Source organism: Phaethon lepturus, unplaced genomic scaffold (assembly GCF_000687285.1).
Source record: "Phaethon lepturus isolate BGI_N335 unplaced genomic scaffold, ASM68728v1 scaffold30807, whole genome shotgun sequence".
NCBI classification, from domain to species: domain Eukaryota; kingdom Metazoa; phylum Chordata; class Aves; order Phaethontiformes; family Phaethontidae; genus Phaethon; species Phaethon lepturus.
In genome coordinates this window covers 1,693-15,198 of record NW_010553034.1, presented here as the reverse complement: position 1 = coordinate 15,198, position 13,506 = coordinate 1,693, and the positions used below count along the sequence as shown (strand labels likewise).

General features: G+C 54.5%; 2 protein-coding genes across 2 annotated transcripts; both read right to left on the bottom strand.

The window, feature by feature from the left end:
- Nucleotides 1-4,335: 4,335 nt before the first annotated feature.
- Nucleotides 4,336-6,729, bottom strand: KLHDC7A (kelch domain containing 7A). Its single transcript, XM_010291421.1, has one exon. The coding sequence runs from the start codon at nucleotides 6,727-6,729 to the stop codon at nucleotides 4,336-4,338; it is 2,394 nt and encodes a 797-aa protein (XP_010289723.1).
- A 5,004-nt stretch (nucleotides 6,730-11,733) lies between these two features.
- IGSF21 (immunoglobin superfamily, member 21) lies at nucleotides 11,734-12,920 on the bottom strand (the record flags this gene model as incomplete). Its single annotated transcript, XM_010291419.1, has 4 exons — nucleotides 11,734-11,983; nucleotides 12,294-12,332; nucleotides 12,435-12,627; nucleotides 12,835-12,920. Coding segments are annotated over 4 exons (392 nt in total), but the record flags the coding sequence as incomplete, so codon positions are not given.
- Between the last annotated feature and the right edge of the window lie 586 nt (nucleotides 12,921-13,506).

The following is a 13,506-nucleotide window of genomic DNA, read 5'->3' as shown; positions in this document are numbered from 1 at the left end:
TTTTCCCCAAAATGATTACAAGGGGATGTGTTCCCACCCCCACCCCTCCACCCCCCGTCCTCGCCAAGGTTCGTCTTCTGCAAATACCGCTAATTATGTTTGTCTGGCCGGCCGCCGGCTCTGCGATAGCATCTTTCATTAGCACTGACCTCTCCGCACTCACAAGGAGCTGGCTGATGTTCCCGGAGTGGTGCCTTGCAGATGTTGCCAAGAAATGTCCCTTTGGCACCATGCAAGCAGGTCTAGGTCTTGCAAGCGATGGTGTCGTGTTCAGCCCACGTTCGTTAGAGTCTGCTTGCAAACGAGGTTATGAAGCTTGGGTGTGGCTAGTTGTCTACGCAACTGGATTGCTCCTGGTTGCAAACCAAAGCTGAGAAAGGCTGAGGTTTGTGCCTCCAGGATTTGTCTACCAAGGGGTTGCTGGTGGCCATGGTGGTCAGTTTGGGTTGGGTGCATGAGGGGTGAAGAAATGAGTGGGAGAGGACAGGACATCTCTCCTTGGCTTTAAATATCTCATGGAGGATCTCCTGATGGCAATGCAACCCATAACAGCATAGATGTTGCTGTAGGCAACTCTCTACAGGGTCTAGGAAAAACCACAGCTGGAGGTTGAGAGGTCCCACCTCCCTTACCAGCACCTCGAGATGCTGTGATGCGTCTTTCCCTTCTCCTGGCTTTAAATTCCCACCTGACTCCTCAACCACAGACACGAGTTTGCTCCCGCTTGTCAGGAGCAAGATACTTAATTTGTCAGTTCGCTACGCTTAATATTTCTTTCATGTATCGTGTCGGTTTTAAATGCAAAACACGTCTGGATAAGCTCACTTTTTTGCTTTTTGTTTTTTTTTTTTCACCCTGTTGTAGCCGACACATTGAAGGTAGTCGTGTTTAACTAATAAAAAAGATTTTAAAATGCTGGTTTTGCACTTCTTTGTAATTGACTTCCAATTTCCATTCACATGCAGCCTGGCACATTGCAAAGGGAAAAAAGAGCGCCGAGCAAATAAGAAATGCGTCACTTGCTGGTTTTTTACCATAATCAAAAATGTAAAAATTAAGAATTTGAATCAATGTACATTAAACTATGTAATTGCTTAAATAAACGTGGCGGGGGTAGATAATGGGTGTTCCTGATTAGAAGAAAATACTGAATTTAGTGCAAACGTTATATTTAGTTGCAAAGTGGCATGGTTTAGCAATTGCACCCTTCTTTTGGGGGAAAAACCAGGCAGGGAGGCTCAGAAGGCAGCGATGGGTTCGGGTGCTGGTGATGAAGGATCTCTCTGCTGGAGACCACCCTTGGTGGTACCCTTGAGGGAGTTACAGGGATGGAAGAATTGCTAGTGGATGGTGGAAACTGGTTTCCCCAGCTCTCACGAGCCTGGTGGTGGTTGTGTTTTCTCTTCCAGCACGCAGTCCTGGCAGGCCCTGACCCAGTGAAGGTCCTGGCTTGCAGCGACCGGTCTTGCAGCAAGGGAAGAGGCTTCCAAGAGCACGACCTTCCAGGTAAACCCCCAGCCCAGCTGAGCTTATTGTGGCCTCTTGATATTTATCATTACTTGAACTTGCTCGAGGTGGTTTGTAGCTCCATGGGGCACACTGTGGAGTTTTATTAGGATGCACTGTGTGCCTCCCAACCCTTTTCCCTGTAAATTGTGGCAGCTTTGCTGATCCAATCGGTGAAAATAAATAATAACCCAATGCCACAAGCTGCACCGAAACTGCTTGATAGTCTTACGGTTATCCCGGGAGCTGCAAGCCCACGGTTTGAAGCTGCTGCCCATCAGCAGAAACACAGAGGTGGCTGTCCGGCAATGTTGGAAATAGCGGCTGGGACCCAGTGGTGGTGGCAGGAGTCAGCTGGTGACGCTGCTGTTGTCACTGTGCCTGCCAGCCTTCCAAAGGCTCCTCCCATGCCCCAGTATGTGGAAGCAAAAAAAAAAAAAAAAAAAAAAATCATCCAGGTCTGAGTATCGGTTTGCATTTGTCCTTTCCCCTTTTCTTTCTCTTAACCCCAGCCAAAAGTCATTTTGCCATCAACCACGGGATCGCTGCGTGCTTTTTGCTCCAAACTTGGTTGTCCTTCCTGTGCAGTGCTCTGGCACGGGATGTCCCCAGCACTTTTAATCTCCAAAGTGCCTCCCCAGGCGAATCGTGTTAATATTGGAGAGTGCAGGAGCGGGGGGTTTAGGGGACATGGTGGTGCTGGATTAATGGTTGGACTTGATGATCTTGAAGGTCCTTTCCAACCTAGTGATTCTGTGATTCTGTGAGAGCAGCCCACCCTCGGTCGTTGTTATCCGTTGCTCACTGTCACGCTGGGGAATGAGGAAAAGCTGCTGGGTTTTGAGGTTGCAGCCTGGCAGCAAGGAGTTAAAGGAAAGGTGAAATATTAAGCGGAAGCAAAGAGGCACCACGAGAAGGGCAGGATCCCAGGAAAGCTTTTCTGGAGATGAAAATAAAAAGCTGTCACCTGGAAGGGCTCCAGCTGCCCAGCTCCCACCCAGCCAGCACGTCCTCTTCTCCCCAGCGCCCGTCCTACTGTGGCAGGGATGCTGAAGGGCACGAAGCCGGGATGCTGATGGGGACAAGGGGCTTTTGCAGGTTGCAAAGGGGCTGGGCTGCTCTGGTGAAGCTGGATTTTACCCGGGTTTTGCTGGGGGAGAAGTAGAAATGTGTTGCAGGGTGCATGAGCCCATCTTGTTGAGCTTGTGGCTCTGAGCGCTTGCTAGGGAGGTAGCTAAGTAACAAGGAGTTAAATGATAACGATAATACTGAGTTTTTTTGACTCATAAGGTTTACCAGCCCAAACAGCCCAGCATGTCTCTATGCTGCAGCCCCGGCACATCATCGGTGGGGTGGTCCTCCTAGAGTAGGAAGAGGTAGCCCCAGGAAGGTGGAAGAGGCTGGACCATGGCAGCTTTTAGCAAAGGGGAGGGTGCATCACCCACCCTCTACCAGCAGAAGCAATGTGCTATGGCTAATAAGCAAACATCAGAGGCAGGGTTAATTAATGCAGCCTCCCAAGGTCTCCTAACACAGGTGGGTGCCACTGACCTTCGTAGGAAGCCCTTGAAGGCAGAAACGCGAGGCCTCCAGGCAGTTACCTAGAGAAGTAATAAATACTTTTGGGAGCACTTTAAGAGAACGTTAACCTAAGCTCTCCTAAACCACCATGAGCAGCAAGGCGTAAATGGTGATACCATGGGCTGCACCAGCACCATCTCTTACCTCTGGGTGCTTCAAGCACTTCCATGACTTTGCGGTCATGACCCGCTGCCACCAAGGAGGCAGGTACGGGAGGGTTTTGTCTGTCTGGGAGCTGTTTTTGTCCGTCTGGGGCTGACGGATGACGGATGACAAGCTGTTTGAGGGGAAGAAAACGCAATTACCCAAAGTAGGCTTTTGGCAGGACACGGAGATTGCAGAGTGAGGTCGGTGAAACCGAGGGAAAAGGAGATGAAAGACTGGCTGCTCACATCCAGCGCCCTGGTTTGCTTTTGGTTGCTTCCTCAGAGACGTTGTTTGTTCAGTAATTAGCGATGTAAAACATGCATCGGCCTCTTTGTTCCCATTAGGCTTGGCTATGGCTTGAAATGATGCGCAACAGTAGCCTGTGGTTAATTTTACCAAATGTTCACTTTAATTTCATTTAAGACCAGCTGTCTACAAATCTATGGTGCCTATTCACATCGCGTGCATATATATATATATACACAAAAAATTCTGTGCTGAAGAGAAGGTAACAGATAACAAGGCACTGGTAGGAGCAGTGCCCCCTCCGGCCCCCAGCCTCCAACACTGGGGTGATGTGGGCGGTCAAGCCTGAAGGCTCCATGTTGGCTTGATGCCAATGGGGCTGACCTTTTGGGTGATGCCTCCTTAGGGATCCTTGCTGTGTTCTTCCACCCTAAAATCCCCCGTGTGTTACGTGTCCAGATCAATATTAAACACCTGGTGTGTAAAGCAGCTACGTACTGGGCAGTGCATAACTGGGAGCCTGCAATAAGCTGTGGTTTATTTGCATCTGAGCAAGCACGCCTATGTTTAAATATCTCTAAGCAAACAGGTCCACCCAGCTCCTGCTTTGCTCTTCCTTGTGTCTTCAAGGCTGCGTTCACTGGCAGCATCCAAGGTCAGTTTGTCTCCTTCCTTACTTATGGAGACTGGTGTGATGCCTGCTTGATTGTAGTAGGCATGGGTAACATTGCCCTGGTAGTGTTGGCCCCCCGCTACGTGGTGCAATGTGGGCTCGTGGCTTCTTCTACCAGCTTTCACCCATCATGTCACGTCTGAGCCACCACCACTGTAGCGTGAGACCCCAGCATGGACCCCTCAAACCTGCGTTTGTGCCATTCCTTCCTCTGGCAGCACCAGGACGGCTGGGAGGAGGCTGCCACAGGGTGATGGGAAGGGCGGTAGATCCTTGGTCCCAAAGCGTGGTGAGATGTAGTCGGCCAAGAAGCGTATGTGGAAGTGCTGGCCAACACAGTGGACCAGGCTGCCCACGACGGCACACTGGAAGCTGGATGGGTTGGGTGTGGCATAGGCAGCACACTTATACCACAGTTTGGCCTTGGCACTGCAGCGGTAGACGTCGATGCCTGAGCTGCGGTGGAGGTCAAAGCGGTAGATGAAGCCATTGGCACTGACCAACTCGGCCGTCCTGTCCTTGCTGCCGCCAGCTGGGCTGACCCTCCAGCTGTCTGAGCGGGCAGTGTAACACAGCAGAACGTAGCGCAAGGTACCCCCCGTCACGTAGATCTCCCCATCGCACACTGTGGCCGTGTGGGCCACAGCGAAGGTGTCGTGGGGCAGAGGTGCGGTGAAGGTCCAGCGGTCCTGCCGGGGGTCGTAGCGCTCCACCGTGTAGAGGCACTCACCACCAATAGCGTAGAGGTGGCCGTCCAAGGCCACAAGCTTGCAGTGCGGCCGCGCTTGGTTCAGGGGGCAGATCTCCCTCCAGATGTTGGTCAGGGGGTCATAGCAGAAGACACGGTTGGAGGGTCTCTGCATCCGGCCCGTGCCCTTACAGCCGGCCACCACAAAGAGGTAGTTGAACATGCTGCACACGGCGCACCCCTGGGAGACCACCTCTGGTGGTACATGGCAGAGGTGATGCCAGCAGTCCCCTCTGTCATCGTAGTAGCAGAGGCGGCTAGCACGGAGGTCAGGCTCCTGCACGTTGATGTCTGCCACGGCCACGTACATCTTCCCCTTCATCCTTTGCTGCAGGATGCGGTCTCGCTCACCAGCATTGAGGCGGCCGTAGATGGAGGACGTCCTCAGCACCTGCAGGTAGTTGTCGCTCATCACCTTGTAGGCGGCCTCCTGGAGGTGTCCGAGCTTCTGCGCCTTGGCTGTGCAGAGGACCTCGTAGCAGTTCCCCAAGTCCAGGTGGGTGCGTGGTGGCATTTGGAAGAGGTCAGCATTGGCCACCAGCCCTGACTGGGGTTTTGCAGGTGGCATTCCAGCTGGCGCCGTAACCCCAAAACGCTCTATGGGCAGCTGGAGGTGGGGGCTGTCAGCAATCTGGAGGATGCTGTCTTTGTGGCAAGGAGATGGTGGCTCAGGTGAGATCTCCAAGCTCCCCATAGGTGGTGGGACTATGGAGGAGGTGGTGGGATCCTGTGTTGCTGAAGTGGGGTCTGGCTCCTGAGTTGCAAAGCTCTGTAGCTCTTCATTGACCTGCTCTGAGTTGCAGTGCCAGGATGTTCCCAGAGGGATGTAGGGGAGACACCTCCTCTTTGACACCGACTGGGAGATGGACTGGATGTAGTAGTCGTAGACTTTGCCTTTGAGGCTGTGGCCGGCCTGCCCAGCCCCATCTTTTGCCCGCCGCTTGGTGATGTAGTTCTCCACCTGGATCTTGGTGACCGAGGAGAAAGAGTAGGAGGCATCTGACTCCACGTTGCTCGCTGTCATCGTTAGCCCCAAGTCTGAGGTGACGCTGTGGGTCTGGATTGTTCCCCCACACCCCTCAGTTTTCTGTCTCATGCCTCCACTGGCCAAATCCTGCTCCGTGCTTTGGGCGCATCTGTCACCCGCCATCTGGGCAGTAGCAATACCGGGAGAAAGCCCGGCGCCTGGGGCAAGGGTGCCCTCCTCCTCATGGCTGCTCAGTGTTTCAGCCATGTCCCCAGGGTCATAAGAGCTCATCTCGCTTCCTGGCTTGCTTGCCAACTTACTTCCCAGCTCACTTCCTAGCACACTTCCCGGCTCGCTTCCTGGCTTGCTTGCCAGCTCGCTTCCCGACTCAATTCCTGGCTTACTTCCCAGCTTGCTTCCCAACTGACTTCCAAGATCGCTTCCCCTCCTGGCCATCCCCACTATCCTGCAAGTCAGACCCAGTTCAGAAACCATCTCTTTGCCTTCTTCCTCCTCCTCCTCACCCCTTGGCAGACTTTGATCCTCCCGGAGAGGTATGCGCCGTGTCCCAGGGACACTTGCTTGACCGTTCCCTTGTCCATCCCCACCATCCCTCCTCACCTCCTCACCAAACACTCTCCTCCGTCGCAGACTCACCACACCGTCCCCGTCCCCATCCCAGGCAGCGTTATCCCTCTGCTCTCCTCCCACATCAGCCGGCGGGATTTTGCCCCCAGCAAGCGAGCGGGACTTATAAAACCTGTATGCCAAAGTCAGGAGGAGCAGAGCCGTGGCGGAGAGGACCAGCTTGCCGGCCAGCTGCATGTCGGACTGCCAGGGCAGGGTTACCCGCTGGGGCATTTTTCCATGCCGGGAATGCAGAGAAGCCGATTAATGATTGTCGAGCGAGCCCAGAGCGTGGAGCTGAAGGTTTGGGGCAAGGTGACTTTGAGCGGGCAAAGCTGGCAGGAGGCTTCCGGACAAGCTTTGCATGTTTGGGATGGGCTGGGCTCTGGGGAAAAGGTGCAGCCCAGAGCTGGCGGCACAGAGCCGGCTTTATTAGCCTGGTAAACAGAGAGGCTCAGAGAAAAGCAGAAAGAAGCACAAAGGGAGGAAAAGTATCTCCTCCAAGCAGCCCGATGGTGCTGCCTCCCCGTTTCTTTTGCTGTTTAAAAGGGATCATGCAATGGAAGGGGAAAATAGGCTGGTTCATCTGGGAAAGGGCCCTCGTCCCTGGGTGCAGCCATGGGGAAGGGAGGGAGAAGCAGCCTTGCTGTCAGGCAGACCTTTGGTCCGACGCCGAGCAGCTGCTCTGGGGCAGAGGCGGGTGACTAATTCGGTAGCCTTCATTTGCAGCACGCTGGCTAACGAAGGGATCTCTTTGAGGCCAGCTTGGAAGTCCAGGGAATTAAGAGCCGGTGGAGAAACGAGCCTTTGGGAAGGGGAAAACTGGATGCCAAAGAGCAAATAAAGGTAGGAGCGAAACTGCAGCTGGTGGCCGCGTTCGGAGACCTGCATCCATGTGCACAGGGAGAGGGGTGAACTAAGGAAAGTGAACAAAAGCATTGGGACCGGGAAGAAATTTGGGATGGGAAGAGATGGGACAGGTGCGAGTCATCGTTTCAAAGTGGTGTGCTGCTGCGTGTGGGCTGTCTGCGGGGACTGGAGTTGCTGTGGGGAAACTGAGGCACGGAGGATGCCAGACAGTGTCACACTTGCTTCTTTTTCCCCCTGGAAAGATGTGTCTGGTTCTGATCTGAATTTCAAAGATTTAGGGGAATTGTCGTCCCCATTGTCCCTGAGGCAGCCGGGTCCCCACGCCCGGACCGCGGCGGGACGGGAGAGGAGGGAGCCTGAGGAACGACATCCCTCTGCAACCCCCGCTAAGCGAGCTGAATTCAAAGGGATAAAATTAATTTCCTTTTCCCTGAGGGGAACTTCTCGCATGCTGAGAGATGCATAAAGAAATGAGGCCCTAAGAGGCGGCAAAGAAACAGCCAACATGTGGGTGGGGGTGGGTGGCTGCTCCTGTTCGTATGCAGGTATTCACTCCCCACTAGCTTGGTCCCAATCCGGTGGGATTTGCCCGGAGAAATGAATCCAGGTGATCCTAAAACAACTTGTATGAGGTGTGGGTGTGATGGGTCCCAACTGCATGGCTCATGGGTCCCTGTGGTGGGATGAGGTCTCGCCATGAGTCTTTAATGGGCCTCCCAAACCACCTCCCACGCAGCAGCTGATCTTCACCAGCCGCTGCACAAGCTCGGGCACTGCCTTTTGCAATGGTGAGGGGCGTCTGAACCTCCCTGGGCCACATTCCCCACCATTACCAGCACCTGCAAGCACTGAGATGCTGCTTTTCACCCGATGGCTTCACACGTGGAAGTGCTGAAGGGCACGGGGGTGACTGTATGTCTGCCGTTGGACTTGCCATGGATGCTTGTTAGGTGGAGGACCGTGTGCTAAATAGCATAATATTTATATTTACATATATATATATGTAAAGAGGATGGAAAGGAAGCAGAGGGGTAAACTCTGTACGCTGGCTTGGCAGTCGGGGACCTCTGTGCACATCCCTGCTGCGAATGGGAGAGCCCACCAGCAGTTTTTAGGGGCATGTTTGGGATTGGGAAGCTGTCACCTTGTATGGGTGCAGCGTGGGGAAATGCAGCAATGAAGAGGCTGGGGGAATGGGGATATTTAGATTAAGAGCTGGGCCAATGCATCCTGTTTGGTTGCGTCTCAAGCTTGTGCCAGGGGCCAAAACCACGCCAGCCGCTGCCCTCCACCCTATTTGGCATGGGGACCCAAAATCCATCGCAGGAGGGCTTAGTCAGGCCAAAACCTCGGGGGAGGCATATCCCTCCTGCCTGCAAACCCCGAAGGGACCAAAGGTGAGGACGGAGCTGGGGTAATGGGGAGGTGCATCAGGCTGGGCATGTGTTTCAGGGCTCGGCTAATTGGCAAAGGGTCTGGCCACTCGTGCATGGCCATGACCCTGGCTTTCTTCATCTCTCGCTGCTGTGGTTTTTAATCTGCAGGTAGATCTGCAAAGATCCTTGTGTTCGTGAGCTGAGAAGTATGAATTATGCATGTGTTTGGTGGCCCTGTGAACCCGGCCACGGCAGTAACTGTGCCTGGTAATGAGGTGAGGGAGTCAGGGGAAGCACCGAGCAAAGCCCACCATCGCTCCTGCCAGCATCTCAGCCCCGTCGAGCCGGAGCATCCCTGGTTTTGTGCCCCCCACACTAATATCCCAAAGGGCTGGGAGTTTGGATGTGCTGCATCCTTGAGAGATGCAGGGTTGGGCTGCCAAAACCCCAACTCTGGGTGTGTGCCAGGAGGAGCGTGGTTGTCCTTGTCCTCGGTGGGTTTTTGTGGATCTTGGGAGGGCGAATCACAGAGCGCAGCGGGAGGCGGGGGCATTTTCGGCAGGCAGTGTGCTCTGGGTGCTGTTGCCTTCACCAATGGCAAGATGGGGGGACCAGAGCCCGACTGCCAAGTTTGAGCTGCAGGGGCTGATCGGGAAGGAGGATCCCCGTGGCAAAAATGCAGGTCCGACACATAAATGTGTATTTATCCATAGGGGATGCAGCCGTGGCGTCTCCGAGCGGTGCTGACGTCTCAGCACTTGTGACTCTAATTGGATGTAATTGCCTCCTCCAAATTTTGCTAAAACCTTTTCAAAGTCCCCTGAAATTAGGGAACATCGATAATGCCGCTCCTTGGGGTTTTCAGCTCGCGTCATCCCTAAGAAGCGCGATTAATTTTTTACAAGCTAATCATATCTCTTAGGCAGGTTGTCAGCCGCGGATCTGTCATCTCTCATCAATAATGAAACAACCTGAGCAGCTCTTTCCCCTTCCAGCTTCCTGCATTATTCACTGCCAGGTTCTCAAACAACAGGGTGTGTGGTAGCGGGGAGCCAGGGAGTTAACTGATGTCCTTCGACATCACCTGCAGGAAGGTGGATGGGGTGGCAGGACTGGTAGGTGGTGGGTGAAGGGTGAGGGGGGCAGGAGGTGAAAGGAGGGTCAAGCAAGGCATGGGAGGTTTTCTTTGGACCGTTGCTTTGGTGGGGTGACATCTCTCCGTGTCCCTCGGCTTGGGGGCACCTTGGGAAAGCAGGCAGCACTCTGCCCAAAATGAGGAGAGACTCCCGTGTCCCCTCGGTCATCGCTTTGGCTGTGCTGGTGCTGAGAAGGTCCCATCCTATAGCCTGATCCACCACCATGGGAGAGAGCTAAGCATCCCGAACACACACAGAAGGGTGGATTTGGGATGTGGGACCTCCGAGCCCACTGGTCCTCTCCCAGCCGCTGGAGGGGGAGGTCACGTCGCTCTTGAGATAGCATCAAGGGGAGCTGGTTGACAGTAGCACTGCCTCTCTAGTGCTCCTCATTTCCATGGTTCCGGGACAAAATCGCCACATTTGCATTTAAATGGGGGTTTGGGTGTCTGTAAATCCCCATTTTTGAAGCGAGAAGGCCTAATGGTGTTTTAATCACGTTGGGATGAGGTCCCTGGAGCATGTCCAATCCAGTCAGGAGGGTGAGACGCATCTGCACTGTGGTGGAGGGCTCTCCTGCCTGCTTGGTAGCATGGCGGTTTTTTTAGGGGATTTCCCTAAAAAATAAAGGTTCCCCTAAAAAATAGAGGTTTCCTTTTCACCCAGGAAGGTGCAAGGGGCTGGAGCAGTGAAGGTGGCTGGGGAGAGCGCAGGAAGGGTTCAGGCAGCAGCTCCGAAGGGATCCGGATGCTCGAATGCTGTTGCTTTGGGACGGAAGCGGAGCTGCCGATCCTCCCACATCGCAGCGTGCCCCTGCATTGCTGCCAGCCCCGATGATTGCATATGGGAAGAAACTCCTGAGCCGCCGCGTGTTTGTTCAGCTCCTTTGCGGCTGGGAAATTGCTCGCAGCGAGGTTGGCAGCAGGAGCATGGTAGGGACTGAATCTGCTTAATAATAATTAATCATAATAGTAATAATAATGCTTAGCACTCGTACGGGGCTTTGGAAAGATGAAGCGCTGCACGGCTGCTGGCTAATCCTCTAGGATTAAGGGTTCCTGGAGGAAAAGGCAGGGGAGTGCCCCATCCTCGGGCTCCTCTCCCCGCTGCATCTGCTCCCCAGGGATCCTGGCCTGCAGCTGGATGCTCTCTGGGCACCATGGGGAGGGAAAGCAAGCCGAGCAAACCACTGGCATCTCCCAGCACTGAGCAGGATTGGGGCAAAACCACCTGTTTTTTGCAAAGAGCTGTTCTGCAGCAGGATTAACGTTGTACAGGGATGCTGTGGGAATGGCCAGGATCTGGCCATGCTGCACCGTCATCCGTCCACGGTGGCACTTAGCCAAGAGGGATGGGGAGGGTGGCGTGGACCAAATGTGGGCACAGCGCTTTAAACTCCGCTGATGCCACCGTGCCAGCGCTGCCCGACGGGACGCGTGCTGCCCGCTCATGGGGGAGCGCTGACATTTTGGGCTGGGAGCTGCCTGTTACTAGAGATCGACTGTCCAGCCCGGGACCAGTGCTGTGCATGGCTCCCGTCTCGCAGCAAAGCCGACTTGCCCCAACCAAGGTCCTGGGGTGTAAGGCCAGTGATCCACAGCTTTCGGGCTCCCAGTGCCACCATCAGTGTGTAGGACTCATCCCCAGCGTCTCTCATGCTGAGGACACGTGCGGTCCCTATCCAGGAGAGCCGAGACCTGGAGCAGCTCAGTGCAGTGGACATGGTCTAAATGGATTTTTCCAGGGGAAATCTGGCCCTTGTGTAATAGACAGCCCCCCAAGACCTTGCAAAGCCTCTGGGTACCCCAACTCAAGGCAAAACATTAAGCACAGCCTTCTACTGGGGGAGATTTTTCTTTTTCCTTTTAATTAAATTGTCTGAGGAAGCCAAGACACAGACAGAAAGAGACCGAGACTGTAAATAGTATAGAAAAGAAAAAAAGAGAGCGCGAGAGAACCGCTTGATGGAGGTGTAAATGCCAGGTGGAGCCGTACGGAGGAAGAGGAGGAGGAGGAAGAGGCAGGCAAAGCTTCACGTTAGCTCCAGGATCACTGTAAGGGTGAGTGCCAAAACTAGTCTGAAGCCGCAGTGGCTGGTAAGTGAACCTAGGCAGGAGGAGAAAAGGGATGGGGAGTTTAGGGAGCTGTGTCTCACTGCCTGGGTTCAAAGCAGGATGGGTCACCACCATTTTTGGGTGGCGGGGGATCTCCCTCCTAAACTTGTTATGGAGCTTGTGGGGAGTGGGCAGCAGGTCAGGGATGCTGTAGGGAGAACCCATGGGGCCCCTTTTTGGTGCAAGGACATTCCCGCTGCCAAGGGCAAGGCCTTGGGGCGATGCAAGGAGAGATGCTCTCTGCATGGTCCTTCCCTCCCTGGGGGGGTTCAGGTCAAAATACTGGTGCCACCACCACTCACCGTTGGAGTCCTCTGTTCCTCTGGGAATATTTGGGTTTTCTAATGGGAAAGAAATAGCAGAGAGAGAGTTTTATTGGTGGGGGGAGGAGAGGAGTGAGGCTTTATATGGAGGGAGGAGTGACCGCCACGGTGCTGCCATACCAAAAACGATGAGCCGGGTGTGGGTGTCAGTGGAGCCCAGGGGGTTCTGGGCGGTGCAGCGGTACATGGAACCGTTGAGCTCAGCCGGCACCCGCTCCAGGACCAGCTCCTTGCCGTCGTGCTCGGTGCTACCGTCGAGGAGCCGGCTCCCCACCCGTGTCCAGGTGAAGAGGGGCTCAGGGAAGACTTCATTCTGTGGGGAGATGGGGAGCTGTGAGATGGGTGTAGGGGGTGAGCAAACCCTGGAGCAAGGACGGGGTACAGCCAAAATGCCCAGGGGTGCACCAATCTGGGGACCATGATGCAGCTGAAGGCCACCGACCCAACCACATAAAGTGCCGGCACGGACGCAAGGCTGTCTGTTGGCATGGCATTGCCCCATGGCGTTGGGGATGCTGACCTGGAAACCCTGCACCAAAATCCGCACAGTGTCTCCAACGCGGGCTCTCGTCGGGGTCATTGTGATCTTCGGGCCCTTCGGAGCAACTGCAAGGGAAGGGGACAAGAAGGGACATCAGCTGAGCGAGGGGTTCCCAGTGCCAGTGGGTGCCCTTGGCTGGGTTAGTAATGGTTTGATGAATGACTGTGATGAGGGGGTGGCACAACGTGTGCCAGCTGGCAGAGGGGGCTGATGGCTGGGTGATTGATGGACAGGCTGACGGATGTCCAAATGATTGGTAGACAAGTAGGCAAGGACCCCGCAGGCGGATGAATGGGAAGACTGTGAGGTTGATAGACTGTAATGGGATGCATTGATGGTGAAGGACATATTTCCTAATCAAGCCCCTCTCTGCTCAGAAACAGGGGTCAAGAGTGGTCAGGTTGGTTTGACGCTATGGAGATGGGCACCTCAGAAAAGCACCCCCAGGACATGGTGGCCTTGGTGAGTCATGCAAAAGTGCTGTTAGCATGGGAGACAGCAGCCCCAAAGCCTTGCTGGCACAAAATGCCAAGGACAGCCCTGTAAAGAGGAGGGGACCTCTTTTCCCACGCCAGACTTGGGGTGCCCTTGCCTGATGTGTTGGGGGGGAGAAGTAGTGATGCAGCCAGCCATGGTGAGGTGACACCATGT